This window comes from Mesoplodon mirus (genome assembly GCF_964341445.2).
Source record: "Mesoplodon mirus genome assembly, chromosome: 14".
Lineage (NCBI taxonomy): Eukaryota > Metazoa > Chordata > Mammalia > Artiodactyla > Ziphiidae > Mesoplodon > Mesoplodon mirus.
In genome coordinates this window covers 55,461,292-55,485,926 of record NC_138990.1, presented here as the reverse complement: position 1 = coordinate 55,485,926, position 24,635 = coordinate 55,461,292, and the positions used below count along the sequence as shown (strand labels likewise).

The following is a 24,635-nucleotide window of genomic DNA, read 5'->3' as shown; positions in this document are numbered from 1 at the left end:
AGGTAGAGATGTGTTCAGCTCCCTCTTCTTAGTGTTTTATTTATTAAACTGGGTAGTGAGTTAATGAATATTTTTATATTGTTCTTCATACCTTTTCGTAGATCTTAAATATACAATAATTTCCCAATTTTTTTATTATGTAAAATATTTAATTACATATGCCCTTCACCTAGATTCAGCAGTTTTTAACATTTTGCCATTTGGAATTTTATCTCTATATGTGTATATATTTATATACATACTTTTTTTCTCTATACTATTTGAAAGTAAGTTGAGACATCATGACAGTTCATCCCTAAATATCACAGTTTTCCTAAGAATAAGGATATTCTTTTCATATAGCCATTGCCATCATAATGGTACCTAAGACAATCAAAAACATCTTAGGGGCTTCCCTGGTGGCGCAGTGGTTGGGAGTCTGCCTGCCAATGCAGGGGACACGGGTTTGAGCCCTGGTCTGGGAGGATGCCACATGCCACGGAGCGACTAAGCCCGTGAGCCACAACTACTGAGCCTGCGCGTCTGGAGCCTGTGCTCCGCAAGAAGAGAGGCCGCGAAAATGAGAGGCCCGCGCACCGCGATGAAGAGTGGCCCCCGCTCACCGCAACTGGAGAAAGCCCTCGCAAAGAAACGAAGACCCAACACAGCCAAAAATAAATAAATTAAAAAAAAAAAATCTTAAAGAAAAACCCAAATGAACTTTTTGGCTAACTCAGTAATATCCTGTTTATAATTCAATTTCTCCAATTTTCCCTAAGATGTCTTTTATAGCAGTTTTTATCAATTGTAAAATGAAGGCTCACATACTGCATTTGGTTGTTGTCTTGTCTTTACTCTCAGTCTGAAATTTTCCTTCCACTATTTTTTACTTTTTGAGGAGCCCAGGCCAATATAGTTTTCTTTTGCATTTTTACCTTTGCTAGCTCATTTCTAAGGACCAAAGGAGATGACTGTCTTATTTCTTGTAGTTTATTATTGTCTAATTATTTTTAGAATAAAACTTATTATTTATACTTTAAATGTTTTCTCTAAATTAGGTTTTTAGGTATTACTTAGAGCTTTCTTCCTGCGTTATTGTCATCCAGTAATTAAGAGCTTAATGAGGATAATGTACATTTGGTTGTTGAGTTTCACCGAGGCAGTCTCATTTGTTAAAGTTGCTAATGTGTTGGTATACAAAGGGTACAATCAGAATGATTCATTTCAGACTTAGTGGCATGTAATGAATATCTGTTTAACCATAGAAAAGACTCAGCATAAGCAATTCAAATAAAATTCCAAGGACTGAATTAGTATTTGCAAAGGATTTAATTTATTTGTTGGATTTGACAAGAGTGTAAGAATAGTCTCATGGTTACTTTATATACTTAAATTAGTTCTTTTTTAAAAACTCTGACTTTTTTTTATTGGCATGGCACAAGACTGTTATAGTATTTTCTAACAGTCTTTATGATAATAAAGCAAAGTTGGTGAGTCTTTAAAAATAGCCAAAAAGGGGGACTTCCATGGTGGCACAGTGGTTGAGAGTCCGCCTGCCGATGCAGGGGACACAGGTTCGTGCCCCGGTCTGGGAAGATCCTACATGCTGCGGAGCGGCTGGGCCCGTGAGCCATGGCCGCTGAGCCTGCAAGTCCGGAGCCTGTGCTCCGCAACGGGAGAGGCCACAACAGTGAGAGGCCCCCGTACCGCAAATAAATAAATAAATAAATAAAAATAGCCAAAAAGGGATTTAATGTTCTTAAAATTATTCTTAAGTTTTAATGGTAAAACATTTGTGTTTTTAGATTAGGAGGAAAAAACCTTTTTTCCTGTTTATAGGAGAAAAAAACCTTTCCTTTAATAGATTTTTTTGGTATATGTGTGAATTGTACTTGGAATTCATTTCTTTCCTTTTAGAAATTACTTTTTAATTGGAATATAGTTGATATATAATATTATGTTAGCTTCAGGTGTACTGCATAGTGATTTGACTTTGCATACATTATGAAATGATCACCATGATAAGTCTAGTAACCATCAGTCCCATACAAAGTTATTATATTATTGACCATATTCCTTATGCTGTATATTACATCCCATGGCTTATTTATTTTGTAACTGCAGGTTTGTACCTCTTAATCCCCTTTACCTGTTTCACATCCCTCCCCCCCAACCACCCATTTGTTCATTTTATCTGTGAGTCTGTTTTGGTTTTGTTTTGCTTGTTGGTTTATTTTGTTTTTTAGATTCTGCATAATACCCTTTAGATCCAACCATGTCACAAATGGCAAGACTTCATTTTTTATGGAGGTCATTTCTGAAGTGATGCAAGAGAGGTGCCCAGTGGCTAGTTGTAAATACAGATCTTTGTCTTAATAGAACTTGAATAAGTAAATGAGAGCTGTTTTCATTTTCAAGCTAATTCTCCTGCATAGTCCCTTTTAAAATAAAGTTTAAGACCATATGTTTTAAAACTTCTTGCTGGGCATACTCAAAGATGCACAGTACTTCACAGAAGCCTAGGAAGGCTTGTTTTTTTTGTTGTTGTTGTTTGTTTTGGCTGTGCCACATGGCTTGTGGGATCTTAGTTCCCCAAACAGGGATTGAACCCAGGCCCTGGCAGTGAAAGCACCAAGTCCTAACCACTGGACTGCCAGGAAATTTCCCAAGGCTTGTATTTTTGAGTACTCCTTGTTCATCAGCAAAGATGGTATCTTGTCTAAATTTAAGTTGTCGGGTGTACGGAGTAACTTCAAATTATTGTGGGACTAGGTAACCAATTAAACTAGGACAAAAGATGATATTAATCTATATTGCAGGAAAAATAAAGTATATAATCTTTATATTAAAGAAAAAATTTTAATTGGGACTTTCTGTTCATTTGGTCTACTTGAGATTTTGATTTTTATGGAAGTGAAATTATGAATATAAAGTATGTTTCCAATTGTAGCATGCTCTGTGTATCTGCTGACTTTTTTTCTGAGATTTTCTTGAAGTTGAAATAAGTTATTTGTTTATTGAAGTATAGTTGATGTACAATATTATATAAGTTGAAGTTGAAATGAGTTATTAAATAACTTATCTGTAGTTCTTATTGAGAGAGAATGCTCCCTTTTAAGAAATCAGAATTTTCATGCCAAACATTTAATTAGTGATTTTACTCGGGTCCTTTCGCTAACTTATGAATTGCAGTTTGGTTTGGGATTTTTTTTTAATGTTTGCTTTTTAATGCAGAGATGGGTTTAGTAAAAGAGCAATTTATTTGACTTTTAAAGTTTTTAACTAGAAATTATTTTATCTTGCTAGGAGGCAGGTGGAAGTCATCATAAAGTTTCTGTTTCACCCGTTGTCCATGTTCGAGGACTCTGTGAATCTGTGGTGGAAGCAGACCTTGTGGAGGCTCTGGAAAAATTTGGGACAATATGGTAAGGCCAATAGGGACATCATACAGATTGTGAAAACAGTATGGTAGAACAAACTTTGCTTGCTTGCTATAAGCCTTGATGTTTAACCGTAGTATATATTGTTTGCCTATGATTGTATATCTTTGAAGCCTTCTGAGGCTTTCTGGGATTATGCATGGATGAATTCTTGTGTATCCATGATCCCCTCTCACTCCTCAACCAGGTTGTGTGTAAAATTGATTATTGCATCTTTCATCTGATTTTCAAATGAATCCATGATTCCTTCTTAGACGCTGCTTTTCAACCATTGAGTTAATTATGCCCTTCATCTTCAGAGTTTCAAATAGTGGTACTTAAATACTAATTTTGTTTTGTTTTGTTTTTTTGAACCATTTAAGAATTAATTGGCAATGAAAAGTGTGTAGATTAAGGGTAGGCATTATTTGCTTAGGTGCGTGTTGCTGTGAGTTCTTATGCAGATCATGAGCAGTCAGTGTTTTGTCCTAGATTGTCTTCCTTTTGTGTTTTGTATTCACTCAGGCTCCTCCTTTTTCCACAGCTGGTGTGTACTTAAGAATATTGACTTAAATGAAATATATAATTAGAAAAGTGAATCTGCTGCAAAAATAGACACTCTAAAACATTTTGTAGATTATTTTTGGAATATGCCCGGCTGTTCTCTTAGTATGGATAATCTAGAGTTTATTATTTTTTTTTCCATTGATGAGTACGTTTGGGGTTTTTGTTATAGGCATCAGACACAGACTAAGTCATGATATATAAGTAGAGAAATTTCAATATATTTGCCGAGATCACTTGATTGCTTCAATTTTATAAAAATGTATGTGGAGTTTTGAGTATTGAAAGGATGGTGAATAAATAGATGGGGAGGGAGTGATCAGAGGTTCCAACAGAGGAATCATTGCTTCAAAGGAGTAGGGTTGTGTTACCTTCCATCATGGGATCTTTTTAAATAATTTCTTTGGTGACCTCATTGAGAGATGGATGACTTAACAAACTTGTTACCCTTAACTTATGTACCTCAGAAACCACCGTTAACATATTGTTGATCCTTGGAGATACAAATTGGAAATCCACACAGGCATTAAAACCCATTTCTTGAAATATCACTAAGATAACTATATCACTTCTTAGTCATTTGGAGTGGATATTGGAAGTTAAGTTTGTCTGGACAGTTACATAGTATTGAAGCAGACTCCTTAGGCTATATTTATTTAGAGTTGCATGTTGGTACTAGTCTAACCCAGTCACTGTAAGGACCTTCTATGTGGTGCATTCTCATGGAGTTATAAAAAGATGGTTATCTCTGAATTATTACTTTCTTCTGTTCTTATATATTAGGGTTTTTTAAGTTATTTTCTTAGAGCCAAGAAATACCAAAGCAATGTCAGAAAACAAGTTGATGAGCAAATGCGGTTGGAAACTTTAGGGAAATAATAACTATATTGATATTTTGATGTTAATTATGACCATGACCTGAATGTTGGGGATTAAAGAAATAGAACTATTTGTTTAAGTTTGTAAGTAATTTGAATTACTTCTGAGTGGCCTGTCCGTTTTTATTATTTTATTTATATACTTAAAAATTTATTTATTTATTTATTTGGTTCTGCTGGGTCTTAGTTGTGGCAGGCAGGCTCCTTAGCTGCAGCTCGTGGACTCTTAGTTGCAGCACACATGTGGGATCTAGTTCCCTGACCAGGGATGGAACCCGGGCCCCCTGCATTGGGAGCTTGGAGTCTTATCCACCGTGCCACCAGGGAAGTCCCAGTTTTAGACTCTATACTGTTCGATACTTAGTCCATGGTAATGTGTTCCATATATGAATTTTATTTAGTTAATTTGCATAGTACATCGTTCTGTCCTCAAGATTGGTAGCTATGTGGATAGAAAAGTCATGAAATAATCGGAACAAATTAGTGTATAATTACGAGCTTAATTGGCATAAATATGTATAATAGGAGTTTCAGTTGTGTGGAATGATCTTGAATAAGAGGTGGCTGCTACTAAAGCTAAAAGAACCTTGAACAGCCTCCTATGAGAAGTAGGTGTTTTGCTTCAAAATGTTGCATTTATAGAACCTTTCCCTATTTTTTAATTTGTTGATTTATTTAGTGGTGTGGGGGGGAGGGAATTATAAAAATTATATAGAAACTGCTCGTCTTAAATAGGTGAGTCACCAAGTTCAATATATAGTAAGTTGATACTTAAAAACTAGATGTATAGGAAAGAAGTTCAGGAGAAACTATAACAAGATCTTGAGAATGGTTGTGTCAGGATAATAAAATTGCTATTTTTTTGTCTTTAATCAAAAGAATATTTGGAAATATATACTGAGTCTCTTTTCCTCCCTTCTCCCCTCTCATTAAAGGAGAGGATGCTAGGTAGTGATTAGCTATACCAGTTTAAATTTTAAAACAAAACTTTTGGGACCTAATTTGTGTAGTAAATCTCTTGCTTCCTCCTGTTTTTATTTAAAAATTAGTAAACATGTTTTAAGCTATAAGTTGAAAGCACCCGCCCTACCTACCATATTCCTTAGACTTTTTGTTTATTTTTTCTCTCTTTGGTCTTCCAGTCTTTCTCATACTAATGCTTTAAAAAAATTTTTTTTTTAAATTATGTGCCAGGGCCTCCCTGGTGGCACAGTGGTTGAGAGTCCACCTGCCAATGCAGGGGACGTGGGTTCATGCCCCGGTCCGGGAGGATCCCACATGCTGCAGAGCGGCTGGGCCCGTGAGCCATGGCTGCTGAGCCTGCGCATCCGGAGCCTGTGCTCTGCAACGGGAGAGGCCACAACAGTGAGAGGCCCGCGTACCGCAAAAAAAAAAAAAAAAAAAAAAAAAAATTATGTGCCAAACAATTTTAAGTGAATTCTAAAATGTCTTTGTGACATTCTAATTTTCCCTTCCCTATCTTCATATGATGCCACTTTTCCTGGGTAACCTGTTTAACTTTTAGCTCTGTGCTTCTAGCTTACTTCTTATAGTAGTTATTGACAGCACTTTATACTACAAACAGGTGAGTCTATTTTAATAGGCCAATAAAGAATTTAAATATTTTTGGGCCTTTATAATTTTTCTGTTTCCAAAGAGCCAAAGGGCATTGTTAACATATTTACTTGGTGATATCATTTAGCTATAAAACAACTTATATTTGTGAGAGGAGAATATTTATTATTCCTTGATTTCTTTAGCATAGACCTGATTCCAGGGTTTTCTAGTTTTTTGTATGCAAGACTTTAGAACTTCAGCTAGGAGTTGCATTTCTAAAACGAATGTTTCTCTCTGGGAATTTATATCTTGCATTTATAAACTAATCCCAGGCGTTATTGTTTCTGTGTTCTATTCTTTAATTTTGAATGATGTGGGTTGAGAGAGCTAATAAGCCTCATAGACCAACAAATATTGATTGAACACCTGTCATGTGCCAGGCTCTGTTTCTAGATTCTGAGGATGTAAAGATGATTGAGGCAAGGCAAGCAGTATGTATGCAGGAACTGTAATCTTGATGATAATCCTCCCAGTTGTATAAATGAGGAAGCTGAAATTCATAAGAAATTACATAATTTGCCAGGCTACAAAGTGGTCTGTTTCTTACTAAGAAACACTTGCTAGGTTTTGAAGTTTTAGTGGTTGGTCCTGGATGCCTGATTGAGAAGCAGTGCTGTCACTGAGTACCTGACCTGATGTTATTTCTCTGGCCTTCTGCTATTATAAAAAGCACATTGATTGTATTTTAAAATACTTTTAAGGTCCTTGTTCCTGTGAATAAAGGACATGTTTCCCTGTTCTGATCCATGTGTTCTGATTTCTTGCTAACCTCCCTTCCTTCATTTCTTTATTTTTCATTTCATGTATTAAAGTATATTCCCCTTCCCAAAGAGTATAAAATGAAGAGTAAATACTACATTGTCTTGGCCATAGCATCCATGATTACTGTATTCTAGTGAATATCTTTTTATGGATTCTTTAATATTTAAAAATATTTAAGAATTTTAGGGCTTCCCTGGTGGCGCAGCGGTTGAGAGTCTGCCTGCCGATGCAGGGGACACGGGTTTGTGACCCGGTCTGGGAAGATCCCAGAAGATCCCACATGCCGTGGAGCGGCTGGGCCCGTGAGCCATGGCCGCTGAGCCTGCGCGTCCGGAGCCTGTGCTCCGCAACGGGAGAGGCCACAACAGTGAGAGGCCCGCGTACCGCAAAAAAAAAAAAAAAAAAAGAATTTTAGAGGAGATTATTTTATGAAATTTGGTCTGTTTGTAGTTGCTTCTTTTTGTCTTTTGGTTCTCTGTTTTTAGTAAGACAAATGGAAGTGTAGTCATTTCTTAGTGTGGCGCTTACTTTTTTGCAAAATTCAATAGAGGTGGTAGTTTCTGTTGTCGAGGACACCCATCTGCTAACGTTCTCTTGAGTTTTATCTCTGTTGATTTCTTTAAAAAAATTTTTTTTATTGAGGTATAGTTGCTTTATAGTGTTGTGTTAATTTCTGCTGTTCAGCAAAGTGGCTCAGTTATACATATATATTCTTTTTCATATTCTTTTCCATTATGGTTTTTCACAGTATGTTGAATATAGTTCCCTGTGCTACACAGTAGGATCTTGTTTCTCTGCTGATTTCTGTATCTAGGTATTTTCTAATGTTGCTTGGAAGTGGCAGCCTGAGAAATAAACTGGATGGCATTATTAACAACTGGTAACAGAATTGTGCTTGAGGAGGGCATGAGGTAGTTAAAAGCTTTCAATCACAGGAGGAGGAGGTTTCAAATATGTACCATCTACCTGGTATACCACAATTTATTTGGATAATTTAAGAGTTGACTAATATTGGATACAGGTAGTGAAGACTACTAATCTGTATGATTTGAGACATTTTTATTAAAGTCTGCTTTTACTTGATTGAGAAAAATAATGTTAATTGAACTTGCTATATTATTCTTTCCCAATCTCCCTTTCAGCTATGTGATGATGATGCCATTTAAACGACAGGCTCTAGTGGAATTTGAGAACATAGATAGTGCCAAAGAATGTGTGACGTTTGCTGCAGATGAACCTGTGTACATAGCTGGTCAGCAGGCTTTTTTCAACTATTCTACAAGCAAAAGGATCACTCGGCCAGGAAATACTGATGATCCATCAGGAGGCAACAAAGTTCTTCTGCTATCAATTCAGAATCCTCTTTATCCAATTACGGTGGTATGTATTTTAGTAAGACAAACTAAATTAAAAGTGATTTTGGAATTTGTCTTGAGTGACTAATCTGTAGTTTTCTTCACTGCCATATAGATATTTGAAAATAGTGGATTTTTAAAAAAGAATTATTAAAATTAATTTTAATTTTGACTATCAAGTTTAATGAACAAAGACATGGTGAGCACTGAAGCTATAAAAAGGTCAGAAGCACGGTTGTCATAATTAAATAAGTACATTAAATTTTTTAATTAACATCAGTGTTAACTCTCTTTCTGTTAATAAAGCGTTAGACGGACTTGGTGGAAATGATCCAAGAAATCTCTCTCTAATATGCCATCACATGTATTAAGAGCATCTACTAGGTAGTGACAGAATTCCATAGTACAGTAAGATACATTTATCATTATAAGCTGTTTAGAGATAGCTTGTTAAAAACTTCTCTGATTTACCTAAAAATTCCCTTCTTCACTCTTTAGAAAAGTGATATTAAAATTTTAAAGGATTCATGTCCTTGAACCAGTTCAGTTTTCTACTTCATGATAATCACATGCTGTTTAATAATAAACTAGTGATAAGGACACTGGATTTTTGTAATGAATAAAATATCACAATAAGAAGAGCTTCATTTAGTATGATTTCTAGGGTATATGATATTTGGACATAAACTTAAAGCATAAGAAAGACACTGTTTAAATTTAGTTAGACATTATGTATCTATTTACTTTTGTAATATGTATAGACTTATTAATAAACAGTATTAATGTATTTACAATATTTGGTGTTTTGGGAGAAAGAATATAACAAGTACTCCGATTTGTTTACTGTATCCTTAGTACCTAATGGTGTGGCTGTGTAATTGTAAGTACTCAGAATTTTGAAAGTTGAAGAATTGTTCCTAAGTGGGTATTTAGGGTTCTCTCTTAGATGATTCAGGCATCTTGTTTGGTGAAATTTAACTCAATATAAATGATCTTCCCTGGGTCTTTTATCTATAGCCATTGTCCTTGAAAATAAATACTGAGTTGTTCTACTACCACTCTTTAATAAATATTTATTATTTTAATTTAGGTGATTATAGTATTAAACATTTCAGAGTCACGTTGGAAAAAAACAAAGTGATTACAGCTTTGGTTTATTAATTGTGTATTGTCAGAGATTCTTTTAGGTACCTGTTAAGAAAATAAAAATTGAGGATTCATTTAGGAGATTAAAAATAAGTAACAATGCTTTTCAGATGTTTCATTGGAAGTTCTCTAATGTGGGTATATTGTGTAGGTGAAGAAATAACTTTAGATTTATTAAAGTGTAGCAGTTTTTAAAAGTTTAATACTTAACAGAAATGACATCTTGACAATTTTTTTTTTTAGTAAAACAAGAGTATAGCTTTATTATTTTTCTAAGTATAAAATGTGATGAAGTCTTGTTTTCTTTACTTCATAGGATGTTTTATATACTGTATGCAATCCTGTTGGAAAAGTGCAACGTATTGTTATATTCAAGAGAAATGGGATACAAGCAATGGTTGAATATCCTTTATTTGTAAATTTTTTATTGATGTGTATGAATACTGTGTAATATAGATCTTATTTTTTCCTGTTTAATCATTTCTAGACAAGTGGTGTTTATTCTCCCCACTGTCCCCTATATCTATTTGTCTTCGATTTAAAGAATGAAACTGCAGTACCCACAGAGAATTTTACTATTATTGATAAAATAACTTGCTACCATAAAATAGTCCATTGTTTCATCTTACAGCATGCTTTGCCTTTTTAATGAGGAAAAAATAACACTGTTTGATAATATGTTCACTTGTACCTTTTTGAAATTTTTCCCAAATGGATTTTTCTGAATCTCTCTTTAAAATAGGCAGCTTGGAAGTATCAAAACGTTGGAGTTAATAGACCATTTCTTGCCTTTCTTCATTGAATCTTTTAAATGGTCATGGTTTATGTAAGACCTGCTTCCCTATGTTAAATTTGTTATACATTGAGTAAAAAGAGCAAGTTGCAAAATAGTACATATAGTACAATCCCATTAAACAATAATAATTTTTAAAAAAACCTAACTTATGTGTACATGTGTATGCATAGAAAAAGGTTGGGATATACAGCAAACGCTTATTTTTTAATTTTTTAAAAATTTATTTTATTTATTTTTGGCTGCATCGGGTTTTCGTTACTGCACACGGGCTTTCTCTAGTTGCGGCGAGTGGGGGGCTACTCTTCGTTGTGGTGCACGGGCTTCTCATTGCGGTGGCTTCTCTTGTCGTGGAGCACAGGCTCTAGAGTTCAGGCTCAGTAGTTGTGGTTCATGGGCTTAGTTGCTCCGCGGCATGTGGGATCTTCCCGGACCAGGGCTGGAACCAGTGTCCCCTGCACGGACAGGCGGGTTCTTAACCACTGCGCCACCAGGGAAGCCCTACAGCAAACTCTTAATGGTGCTTACTCTGGCAAGTTGTTTTTGCTTTTTTTTTCCTACTAATTTTGTGGTTTGATTTTTTTATTTTTTAACAATTAGAAACTTAAATAATTTTTAAAAACTAGTAAAATGAAAGATAAAGATTATAAACTCAGCCTTCTCAGAAATATGTAAAATTCAAGTATTTCTTTTGTATTATATTGATTCTTTGTAATGTTCTTCCTACTTTATTTATTTATTTATTTATTTTTGGCCATTCCGTGCAGCTTGCGCAGCTTGCAGGATCTTAGTTTCTTGACCGGGGATTGAACCCGCGCCCTTGGCAGTGAACGTGTGGAGTCCTAACCACTGGACCGCCCTGTTCTTCCTACTTAAGAGTAAAATATTTCCTGTTTCAAGATAGAAAGCTGGCCTTTGCTAGGGAATGGGACCATGCTCCATGCTCCCTCCCACACACCCCCAAACCCCAGGTTATAAAGTACTTCTGATGACCTAGAAGGATTAATGTATTATAAGTAGTTTTGGTTGTATTACGTTTTCTTTGGTACCCTTGATCTTAAAAATAAATTCTCCTACTAAAATTCATCTAGAACTTTTATTTGGTAAAGCATTTTCAGAAGTGAGAAAGTTATTTCTCATTTTTTTCAGTCCATTTCTTATGGAGTGAATAATGATAAATTTTGGACACCTTAAACCAAATTTCCTTAATAGAGCTTATGTTTGAATCAGTCCTTTGTGCCCAGAAAGCTAAAGCAGCACTCAATGGAGCAGATATATATGCTGGATGTTGCACACTAAAAATTGAATATGCAAGGGTAAATATTTTTTTTCAACACTTCACCAAAGAAATATGTATGCTTTGGATATACAAATTGTACTTACTTTCTTTTTCATCTTAACAGCCAACTCGTCTGAATGTTATTAGGAATGACAATGACAGTTGGGACTACACTAAACCATATTTGGGAAGACGAGGTAAGTATTTTATGCATTTTAGATGTACTTACATCTGCTGTCAAATTTTTACATGCAGTTAGAGTCCTTTTTCCTGAGATGAGCTAGTTCATTCCAATGATGAAAATCTTGTTGGTGAAGCTTTTGTTGCAAAAGACCTTGTAATGCTGGAAAAGAACCTTGAACATTAGTGCCCCTTACTGGTATGTACTGAGTTATTTATATTTAGTTCAACAAGGAGCCCACACATACAGGCACGCCCGCAGTTCAAGGACTTGCATTTCTCCAAGCAGCTCTCTCTCTTTGGAGGAGAGGAAACTGATTCAGAATATTACTTACAAACTGCAAACTTGCACACTGCTTCTCTATGGAAAGGACTTTTCCCCCAAGCTGGACGAGACATTAAGAAGGATAGAGGACTCCAGCAGGCTGACTCTACACTTCATCACGCACAACATCGGCATCAGCAAAAAGCCCTCTGAAAAACTCAGACTTGCAATTCACCTTGACTGCATACTGCATGCACCATCACCCCAAGTTTTTAAAGGAGGACACTTAACAGTACTTCAGACTTGCATGGGATGAATACCATGATAGACTGTGCCCACTTATTCAAGTTGTATGTATATATTGGTTTGACTTCCCTTAAGGTTTCAGTTGTAGAATTTAAAACTTTTCACTGACGGATACTAGATTTTATCTACAATGTTGTAAATCTTAATGCCTGTTGCTGTAACTGTTAGCAGCTTAGATTCAAATTGTTAATTGACAGATAACCAGGGCCAATTTATCTGCAGGTCTTGGGAATTATAATGCTCAACCAATCCACACAGATATTAAAGATAAAAGGATTAGAAAGGTGCATACTTGCTGCACTTGTTTACTTTTTTTTCCCCTCAATTGTGGACATTGAAGAGAATAACATAATAATGAAAAGATGCATTATATGTAAAAGACGATTTTCTGTGTGGTTTGATTTTTGTAAAGTGGCTGTTTATAAGTTGTCACTTTTTGTAACAATTTAAGGTTATCACTCATGTTAATTTGTGTAACGAAATTTTGACATTTCAAATGTAGGTGAAAGTACCATGTGTGTTCAAGGTAGAATATATTTAAACTTGATAAATCTGAAAATAGGAGCATTTCATTTGAGATGCATTTTCACCTATAACTTAGAAATGCTAGATTTCATGAGCATAGATTTGACTGGTAAAATTGTTCAACTAACTGTATGGCAATTCTGGAATATACAAATCAAAATGTGGATCTTGTAAAAACAAGGGGGCTGCAGTATTGGCTACATCTCAACTACAATATCAGTGTCTGAACCATGTGTTGGAAAAACTCACCAAGATGAGTATGTCTGTAGAAGTCAGTAAACTAGGAAAAATTTTTATGGCATCCAAAATATCTTGGGCAGTAGGGACTCCATAGTGCATGTACTCTTGCCAAAAGAAAAAATGAGACAATGCGGTGATCCTTTGCATGTTCGAATATTTAGGACTTTTGGATGATTGGCCCCTTTAATTCTTAGCTCTCAGGAAATCATCTTGTCTTATGCATGGGGTTGCAGACAGGTTTGTTTGGTAATGCAGCTTTGGCTGGACCCCACATTTTTCACTATCACAGAAATCTGCTTGGCAGAGGCTTGATACAGTTGAATACAGTATTGAAAAACAAAGCCTTAGTACTCAAACAACAGAACAAGTGGTTGATGAGAAACCTCTCACTTCTGTTAAGTTACAGTTACTGAATATTCAGTTTTGTTTTTTTAACTCATTTGAAATAGTGAGTTTTGGTTACATTTCTCTTAATGTCTCTTAAAACATTTATAGATATGCTTCTTATTTTAATAGTGTTTATTCTTTGAAAAGGTCTGAATTTTACAAAAGCCAGCTTAGATTTTTATACAAGGAATTACAGTCAGAAAGTTAAAAATGTGTAAAGTAGGTATTTAAATAGGGAAATATAATTAAAGGAGGTAAAACAGAGTTTTAGTTATTTATGCTTTCAAGGGAAAAGAATTCTTTTTTTCTAATTCCTTACAGATAGATACTTGTCTGTATAGCAAATATCATATGGCAGTTTATGTTTTTGTTTTTGTAGTGACTTTAGCTTCCACTCAAGTTGATACTGAATTGTAACTTTTTCTACCAAAAAAACAGTGATTTTATGAATATAACCTCATTTCAAAAAGTTCTTTTCAGCTCAAATTACCTTTTAGTGCAAAGAATTCATAGCCTAGACTCCAGAGAATCCCTCCAGAAATGTTAAGCAACACTTGTGTATGTGTGCATCTTTGCGGGGAGAAAAGGTCCACAGCTTCCAACAGATTTTAGACTGAATCCATGAAAGGTTACAAACCACTATTTATAGACCGATATATTCAGTGTTTGACTCTTCCTCACCCTTCTTTATGTGACCTTATATTAGGTAGTAAATGCTTCCAATAAAGAGAATTATTGAAGAGAAATTACTATGAGAAATATATTACGAAGAGAAATTATTAAAGAGAAGTAATGACAATGTTTGGCTGAAAGATACCTTGGAGATCATCTATTCTAACTTCTTCACTTTATGAATGAAGATTGTTTCTATGATTATATAGCAAATTACTGGTTAAGTTGAAATTTTATGATTCCCGATTCAGTGCTCTTTCCTTTATAGCACACAGTTAACTATATCAGTAAAACTAAGCCATGAAGATTTTATGGTGGTTTTGGTTTAAGATTCTTAGATCAGATAAGGACTTATATTTAGCATTTGGTGGCATGCTTAAGCAGAGGAATGTTAGCAGAATGGAATAGCAGACTGGATTGATTGAAGAGGAGTGAGACTTAAATGATGATGCTGGAAGCCGTGTAATGGAAAGACGGAACTCTGAATGTTTAGACTGGAGAAGAAATGACTGGGGAAATGGAGGATCATAGTAACTTCTAAGCATCTGGAAGGGTTCTTGGAGAAAGACTAAGTAATGAGTAAGGCTGTGAGGCCCTAAATGGAGTAGAATATATGTAGAGGACTAATTTCTGTACAATATAGAAATTAATTTTCTCATGATTTAGAACTAACTGAAAATGTAAGGGAAAGTAGTGAGTACCTTGTTACCAGTGTTGGGTAAGCAGAGGCTAGATGGTCCCAATTGATGGTCTTAGGGATGATGTAAAGAGAATTTAACACTGAATAAAAGTTGAACTAGATGACCTCCTAGGTCCCTTTCAGTGCTATGATAACTTGGAATAGGTAATTAAAGCAATACTTCTGTAGACTGAAGTGAAAATTAAAGTATTTCTCATCTCCCATAAACCTCATTTGTTTAGGTGACTAAGGATATGTAGAAAGCCTTTCTCTTTGAATTTTCATAGATGAGAATGATCAGACTCTTCAGATACATTTAAAAAAAATCTTACTGAACACCATAATTTGATCAGCAAACTTACCCAAAGTATTATACAGTGATTTTAAAAATTTACTAACATAGGATGTGCTATTTTAGAAACTTAGAAGTAATTTTTTTATTGATGTCTCAGATTTGGGAAAATTGACATGCCTTCCCTAAAAATGTAGTTAGCATAAAAATTATCCTTTAGGAGTATTGTAGTACTCTCGTCCAATAATGTAGCCCCCTTGGTTAGCTTTAACTTGGCATATTTAAACTTTGGGGAGTGCTTCTAGTTCTGCCTGGTGTTAAGGTCTATAGACAATGGCCGGTCCATGGCACAATATGGACCAGTGATGTGAAAATTTCCAGCTCTCCAGTCAGTAGGTGTTTGTAAATATGTGTATATACATACAAAATACTCTGTGTTTACTGATTGTGAAACCATGTAATACAGGTTGTTGTTGGCTTATGCTGAACTTCTTGAAAGAAGCCCACTTTGAAAATGTGTTGCTGTTGAAGCTAATAGTATGCATCAGGTACTGTCTTTCAAAAGTACTGCACTTAAAGCTTGTTTTAAAGACATGTATTGGTAAAAACTTCTGTACAGTGTCAAACTCTAGCATTGTGTACATCACTTTCTGAAAAGTATCCATTCTTTCCTTTAATTTGAAAGTGTGATTGTATTTGGCATTTGCCAAAAAGATATTCTCAAGTTAAGTGGAATTTGTTAGATAGAATTATTTTCTTAAACTTTTGGTGTTTGTATTTAAATTGGATATGAATGGATGTTTAACGTTAACCAGGAATCACATTTCTCTTATGAATTGTAATGGATATTTTGAATGGGTATTTCCCATGTGAGAACTCTGTTAAGTACTTGGGTCAAAATTGTTAAAACCATGTTTCTACTTTTGTGTCAGATAGAGGAAAGGGTCGCCAGAGACAAGCCATTTTGGGAGAACACCCTTCTTCGTTTAGACATGATGGCTATGGTAAGTTTTTCAAGGCAGAAGGAAGGTAGTATAGACAAACTATTAGAATTTTTGCATTTCTGATGAAGAATGGCACAATTCTTGTCTCTATTTTTCCTGCTCACCTGACTTGGTTTATGGGATCAGTCCCTTATAAATGTACTCCAAAGGAGTTGTCCCAAATCCTTTGTTTTCTTAGGCTATTGTTATATCACATAATCTTTGAGATAAATGAGAGCTATTGTTTGGGATTGAAAGCTTTTTTACCATTATATTTTGTTTTGTTTTGTTTTGGCTTTGAGTAGTACGGGGCTCTAGTCTGTCAGAGACCAGAAAGAAGTATTGCTCAGTAAGTGTATTTTCTTCCATTCTAGCAGTTATGAGTAAAGAGGAATTTAGAGTAATAAAAGGCAGAGAGAATGGGGTATTTGTTGAAAGGAAACATGTTTTTGGTTAGATCCTTAATTCTTTTAGTTCTGCAGTTGGTACTTCAGCTTTGGTTAAATTTGTATTTAATTATTTTTTTAAAACTTCTCAGTTTTAATGTTTGCTATGTTGATAAGTTAAGATTATGAAAGCTAGAATAATAATCTTCCCCAGGAAGAAGTTAGGTATCAGACTGTTGTCTTTGTTAAGTAGATGTTGAGAATTGTTATTGATAAAAGTTTAAACTGGTTATAAGTTCTGTGTTTTTAAATAGTTTTTTAGTTTTTAGCAGTAGTTATTGACCCACCTACTCTGTGGTTTAAAGTTGAAGTACAATTAGAGGTACTGTTAGAAGTGGTAGAAAATACAAATTGCTATGTTGTACTCTTGGGAGTTATTATTGAAAAGCCACCAGTGTTTCCTGTTGTCTGAAATATTTTCAAATTGTGTACATGTTTGATGACCATTCTTAGCTGTGAGTTTTAGCTTATTCCCTAGTGTCTTTATTTGAACTCCAGGAATTTATTAACCCTGTGTGTGTGTTTTTGTGTGTATGTATATTTGTTCAAGTTTCTGTGGTAGTCTATATTGCAGAAGAGATTATGAAACAATCTCTATGTTATGTCAAAACAGTGAGTGTGGTATAGAAGGAAAACCTTACTACAGTCATTTTCGTGTGTTCCTTGATCATTTTTCTTAGTTGTTTCTTTAACAGAGTAAATATTAAATATGGTCATACAAGTAGTTTTCTGATCCTGCAATGAAGAAATACTTATTAGGAATCTACTGTGCATTGTATAATGGAGGATTTCAAAAGAATGGCTAGTCAAAGTTGGTAGTATAGTTGTAGAGTATATAAATGTGTCATGGCAGTTAGCTTAAGGCCAAAAATTGGTTAAATGTTCTGCTAAAGGGGGTTAGAAAAATCTGTGAGCATATAAATGAAGGACAAAGAACTCTACCATAGTAATGTTGACAGAGACCGTTTTCTCAGTATGGCTCTTCAGGTTTGTCTTCACTTAATAAAATACAAGAAAAATTGCATAAACAAGAATATGTTATATGCCCTAGAAGAACTTTATATTTTCTAAAAGCCTATTGTGAAGTTCTTTGTCAGTTTCATGCCCTTATTTATTTAGAGTGTTTGTGTGTGTGTGTGCACGTGCGTGCACATGTGCGTGTGTGTATAAATATTAAAATGTAAGCTTACTTAAAGAGAGGTGCAAAATTCTTTGGAATGATGTTTGTTAAATAGGGATCATTCAGGTTCTGGAGAGTCCTGCTGAGGAGGAATGGTTATGGTGGGTGTAGGGGCGTCCATTCTGAGCTATGTCCATTGAAACATTTAACTAAGGAAAATCTGTTCTACTTTCCTAGGGAAGTAAGCAGAACAGGATATAGGAGATAGTGATAAATAAAGATTGATTGAGGAGAGAAGTAAGATGAGGAAATTGGGGAAAAAGCAAAGGTGACAGTGGATGCTTGTGATATTATATTAGCCTTTTTACAAATGCTTCAAATCACAGCTGTGTCCCTTCAGATCAGCAGTTCAACAAAACAGGTTTATTTGCATTTTAGTGTCATATCATAGGTAGCTTTTCCTTTATGATGGTATGTGAGAAAGAAGGAATAGAAAAGGTTTATTTAATAGATTAAATTTATTCACATAGTGTATTATAGCAGTATAAATTTGTGCTTTCAGAATTCTTTAGATCTCTTAATTTGGGAAGCCCAGCCATGTGAGATGAACTGATAGAAGCCCTCATATTTGAAAAGTGGCAAAAAATAATGTACAGATTTGTTTGCTCCGAGCACAAGAAAAATTTCTATATTAATTGTTAGCATCTTTGGATATGGTTCCTGGACCAAAGATATTTTAAATATCAAAGATGAGAAAGGCCTTCAAAATGTTCAAGATGCTGTTTACGTAGCATTTTTCCATATAAGTGAATTTTTTAAAACCTGAAGCACCAAAACATTTTGCATGAACTATTTAGTATAGGAAGCTTTTAAGAGACTTTTTTTTCTTATCATAATATAGGTAACAATTTAAATAGTGTAAGTAACATAATTTAATCCTGGTGGCCCAATGTCATAATTGAAAACATCAGGTATTCTTTTGCACTGAATTTAATTGTTACCTATGGCAGTAGATTGCAAGAGTTTTTGGACCTTGGTCAACTTAAGCAGAGTATAAGTTTCCACTGCCCATCTACTGTACATTTTTCCACTTACTGTGAAAAAATTTACTGATAATAGTGTAGTGTCATTACTGTACTAACAAATGATAGTAGTGGGGGTAGGGCTGGGTGGAGTATAATATGCATGTGTATTTTTGCAATAAGGGTAAGAATGATTGATATTTGACCCCAGTATATGTATGATAGTCTAAATTAGAGGCCAAAATACGTAACTACAAGTAACTCACCATGAGCTATATTGATTGTCTTGATAAACTAGATTACCAGCAATAAGAACAGTTGAAAACCATGACCAATCTAAGGCAACACTGATGATGATGTATTGATAAAGTATGCCTCCATAAAATTGCAGGAATTTACAGTACATTTGTGTGTGCTCAGTGGTAGTGTTACTGTGTTGTTATGAATGGCAGCTATATTTAGAATACTGAATTGGAGTCCACATAAGCTGTAATAATGTGCTATGATACCAAAATATAGTTCTTAGTAACTCACCTAGTAGATGACAGGTGTCCCTTAGTTTAACGTAAAAATGAAAGCCAGTAACATTACATATTCTTCTTGAGAAATGAGGAAAGAACTTGGGTTTTTGGATTGGTTTCTTGCACACCAGGAGAATCGTTGCATGCACCCCAGAGTATGCTTCTGTAATCACTAACTCAGGAGTGCCTAAGATGTTGGTTTATATTTTTGAGTTACGTATCTCCATCTTAGTTGCTTCTTCTGAGTTCTTACGCCTCTCTTCTTGCTGCTGTAAATGTGCCCTGTGCAGACTTTTAGTATCACAGTTTCTCCAGACTCCCTCATTCCCGTCTCTTCCATTCACCCTAGCTTTGTTTTTCCTGTTACTTCTAATCTATTATGGATGGGAAAACAGGATAAATTAAAGTTGTTTTGAACTACTCTAGAGTTAACAAGTTGATTCTTAATAAAGATTCTTAGTATAAGGGACGGATTTGTTTGTGTTTCTGTGACAGCAGTTTCAGATACTCAAGCATTTTTTTCTTCTGGATTCGTGACGTTGTTTCAAAAAATGGAAGTTGCTGAATAATGACACCTCTGAGTATGTGTGTGGGGGGGTTATTAGCTAAATCTAGGGTTTTAGTTTCCTAAATTATAATCAGGGGAATAAAATACTAACCTGCAAGTACATTAATAGTAAAATATATTCAAGGGAACAGCTTTTCAGTGGAACTAAAGATGTTCTTTTTTTTATATCTATATATAGTTTACTAGATTTCACTGTAGATTTTATTATATTATCCTTCAAAAGATGTTGGCAGAAGTTTTTTTTTTAATTTTGAAGTATAATTTATATATAGTGGCCCAAAGTTTTACACTGATTCCTCCTCTATCTGTAGCCTGATCTTGTATACTTTTTTGTTAAACTACTGTTTTTTAAAAATAAGGACTTAAAGCCTGGTATATGCAGGTGTGTGCAGGTCAGCGTTTATTGGATCTGGTGCAAATAAATACATATTTTTGTTAATTCCCACAGATTATATTTGAATATTCATACGTTTGAGTTTTCCTTGGATATACATCAACCTAGCTAATATTAAGAGTTTGTTTTTGTGTGCGGTGAAATGTGTCTGCTAAAGCTGTGTTTTGTTTTGTTTTGCTTTTTTTAATAGGATCCCATGGTCCATTATTACCTTTACCAAGTCGTTACAGAATGGGTTCTCGAGATACACCTGAGCTTGTTGCCTATCCGTTACCGCAGGCATCTTCCTCTTACATGCATGGAGGAAATCCCTCTGGTTCAGTTGTAATGGTTAGTGGATTACATCAACTAAAAATGAATTGTTCAAGAGTCTTCAACCTATTCTGCTTATATGGAAATATTGAAAAGGTGAGTTTTCATTTTAAAAAATTATTATTTTTTAAAGTTTCATTTTATATGAGCTGCTTCTGCTAGGATATGTAGTAGGAAAATCTGAAAAGGCTGCAAATATGTGTGTCTTCTCATATTTAGAAACTGCAAGTTCTTTCAGTAGTGATCCACATAAGCTAAAAATCCATTAGGTAGGAATTCTGGAAATTGTTTTTCGTAGGTAAGTGATCAGAATAGGATGTTGGTACTAAAAATATTTTTTAAATTACTAATATAAGAAGTCCAAAACAGCAAGTAGTTTAATCAATTACTAGCATATTATAGGCATAAAGCCTATATATTTTTAAATCATTTCAAAGATATTCTAACATTTAACATGTTGAATTGTGGAATTTTGAAAAAGCAGTTACTTTCTTGGAGCTAGGTATATATAAACATGTCTCAGAGTTTGGCCATAGCTATGAATTTTAGGAGAGTTCTAGATTCATATATTTGCCTCCCAAATACTAGAGTTCTAGTATCTTCTGAGGAACAACATACTTTAATCTCAGTCAGTATTTGAAGTTGATCCGCTTTGATAGAATGTGTCCAAAACTTTCTGTCTGGAGGCTTACACTCAAAACGTAGCAAAACATTTAAATTTCACACATTTTGAAGATCTTTAAAATTGTAACTTTATTTTCACCAGATAACTCTGTGGTTTCCCCAGATCTGTGATGTTTTGTTTATTTTTTTATTTATTATTTTTTTCAAAGAGGTCTTTATTTATTTTTGGCTGCGTTGGGTCTTTGTTGCTGCGCATGGGCTTTCTCTAGTTGCAGTGAATGGGGTCTACTCTTCCTGTGGTGTGTGGGCTTCTCATTGCGGTGGCTTCTCTTGTTGCAGAACATGGGCTCTGGCGTGTGGGCTTCAGTAGTTGTGGCACACGGGCTCAGTAGTTGTGGCTCACAGGCTCTAGAACGCAGGCTCAGTAGTTGTGGCACATGGGCTTAGTTGCTCTGCGGCATGTGGGATCTTCCTAGACCAGGGCTCGAGCCCGTGTCCCCTGCATTGGCAGGCGGATTGTTAACCACTGCGCCACCAGGGAAGTCCTGTTCAATGTGTTATTAATGTTAGTGGTACTTAATAGCTGTTTAGGGACTTTCCAAGGCGTAGGCACTATCCTGAAAGATAGTCATACTTTATTCCATCTAACCCTTACAGCATTATATACTAAAATTGGAATAATATAATAGGATAAGTATGGCTCTGTCAAAGATGTCATGAAAACTTGTGAAGTATTGCCTGTTTTTTAAACTGCCCCTTCCTTGCCTAAGCCTTACTGGCAGTGCTGTCTCAAGGCCATCTTGTGTTATTTCTTATATGGTATCTTGTTTATTGCTTAAAGCAATAAACAACACTCTGAATAGTTGGTAATTATTACTTACTTTAAAATTTCTGACCTACCTACTGGAATATAAGCTTTAAGAAGACTATGTCTATTATGTTTGCCATTAAATCCCCAGTACCTAGCACAGTATGTTTATTAGAACATGTTAGGCACTTAGTAAATACTTATTGAATGAATAAATATTGATGAGTCCTGCCAAATGTTATCATTATCTCCATTTTAAAAGGAAGTCTGTGGCTCAGAGAAGTGAAATAAATTGCCCCAAATCACACAATTAATAAATAGCAGAGTCAGGGCAAGCCTATGCTCTTCTTTAGTGTGCTGTACAATAGAATTGTAGTCTTGCTTTTAAACTTTATTGAATTTTGATAAGAATTCTAATAGAGCAGAATAAAGTTAAGATTCCAGGTGATTTTCTTTATTTGACATCAACCACCTATAGTGCCTATTAGAAATTCTGTTACTGTAAAAGGGAATTAAATGTTCACCTTTTTGGGATTTTGTATTTACAGGTAAAATTTATGAAGACCATTCCTGGTACAGCACTGGTAGAAATGGGTGATGAGTATGCTGTAGAAAGAGCTGTCACACATCTTAACAATGTCAAATTATTTGGGAAAAGACTTAACGTTTGGTAATTATTTATCTTAAGTGGTAAATTTAAAAAATATTTATCCTTTTTATTAGAGACATTAATTTCCATTTCAGAATATCTGAAACTAGCAGCTATAGTGATGTCATTTTAGACACTTAGGGTCGTATAATTTAGATTTTCCATATTACTTATTCCTAGTTTTAGTTTTATGGTCATAAAATAACATGTTAAAATGAGCAAGTTTTTTTAATTAAAGTTTTCTAATATGAAAATATATTCAATAGATTTTTCTTTCTAAGTGATGTCTAAACTGTAAGAGTGATTATAACTCAAACTAAATTTAAATATTAGTAAATATTGAAACTGTAAATTGCTACGTATGCCTTTTTTGTTAAGATTGATACAGGCCTATATGTTAACATTTTGAGACTGCCTACTTGCTGCTTTTTATCTAACAAACGTATGTTCTGTACCTCTTACCTTTCCGATCTTTAGTGTGTCTAAACAACATTCAGTTGTTCCAAGTCAAATATTTGAGCTGGAGGATGGTACAAGTAGCTACAAGGATTTTGCAATGAGCAAAAATAATCGCTTTACAAGTGCTGGCCAAGCATCTAAGAATATAATCCAGCCACCTTCGTGTGTGCTGCATTATTATAATGTTCCATTGTGTGTCACAGAAGAGACCTTCACAAAGGTAGGCACTGGAATACAAATTGTGTAGAATGTTCCTATTTGCTATATTAAAATACATCATGTTTTAGCATCATTTTAAAGTCTTGCTCTGTTCATCTTCTGCTTTTGGTATTATTGGTGTTCTGTTACTTATTTGGTACTTAATATAGTACATCCTTTACCATTATACTTTTCTGGCCTCCATCCTTCACTGGTCTCTTTGTTGTTTTGTGGCTCAGTTGTTTTGAGAGTTGGAATTAGAATGAGGTACCCTTAGTCCTGCATTCAGAAAGTTCTTTTAGGGCTTCCCTGGTGGCGCAGTGGTTGAGAGTCCGCCTGCCGATGCAGGGGACACGGGTTCGTGCCCTAGTCCGGGAAGATCCCACATGCTGCAGAGCGGCTGGGCCCGTGAGCCACGGCCGCTGAGCCTGCGCGTCCAGAGCCTGTGCTCCGCAACGGGAGAAGCCACAACAGTGAGAGGCCCGCGTACCTCAAAAAAAAAAAAAAGAAAGTTCTTTTACCATGTCCTTAGATCTCATGCGTAACAAAATTTTATATATCCCTGCATTTTTCCCTAACTGTAGGAAGTGCTTCAGAAAAGAATTGATTTTTCTGGAACACTACTCCCTACCTTAGGTACTCAATAAACCCTGGTCAGCTTTGAGAATATATATTTCAGTTACAAATCTTGTTTTTATTGTACAACACTAAAATTATATACATAGTTTATAGGATATCACTATTTTAATTGATTTTCTCATACACTTTGTTAATCTAAAAACATATTTAATTTAATTCATTCATGCCATACTCAAAACTAAAATGCTACCATAAAGTTTACTTTCTGGGGGGAAAAAAGGGTAGGAATCTTATTTTGGCTATATTTTTAATGGAGTTTTACATTTCTTTGACAGTTGTGTAATGACCATGAAGTTCTTACATTCATCAAATATAAAGTGTTTGATGCAAAACGTAAGTGCACATTTTCTCTTTTTAAGTTTCCTGGTTAATTTGATAGGCAAATAAAAACTAGATTTGTGTTTCTTTGTTTTCTTTTAGCTTCTGCCAAAACACTTTCTGGGCTGTTAGAATGGGAATGCAAAACTGATGCAGTAGAAGCCCTCACAGCACTAAATCACTACCAGATAAGAGTTCCAAGTAAGTAAGATCGTGTCATAATTATTCAATGGGAG

General features: G+C 34.9%; 1 protein-coding gene across 1 annotated transcript in view; it reads left to right on the top strand.

The window, feature by feature from the left end:
• The window catches only part of HNRNPLL (heterogeneous nuclear ribonucleoprotein L like), a 37,542-nt gene that overhangs the window by 8,120 nt on the left and 4,787 nt on the right, over positions 1 to 24,635 (top strand). The window contains exons 2-12 of the mRNA XM_082642816.1: positions 3,286 to 3,404; positions 8,362 to 8,599; positions 10,037 to 10,117; positions 11,728 to 11,829; positions 11,917 to 11,989; positions 16,271 to 16,342; positions 20,583 to 20,800; positions 22,685 to 22,806; positions 23,263 to 23,464; positions 24,357 to 24,414; positions 24,502 to 24,600. Coding sequence (XP_082498942.1) covers positions 3,286 to 3,404; positions 8,362 to 8,599; positions 10,037 to 10,117; positions 11,728 to 11,829; positions 11,917 to 11,989; positions 16,271 to 16,342; positions 20,583 to 20,800; positions 22,685 to 22,806; positions 23,263 to 23,464; positions 24,357 to 24,414; positions 24,502 to 24,600 — 1,384 coding nt within the window. The remainder of the gene's footprint in view (positions 1 to 3,285; positions 3,405 to 8,361; positions 8,600 to 10,036; positions 10,118 to 11,727; positions 11,830 to 11,916; positions 11,990 to 16,270; positions 16,343 to 20,582; positions 20,801 to 22,684; positions 22,807 to 23,262; positions 23,465 to 24,356; positions 24,415 to 24,501; positions 24,601 to 24,635) is intronic.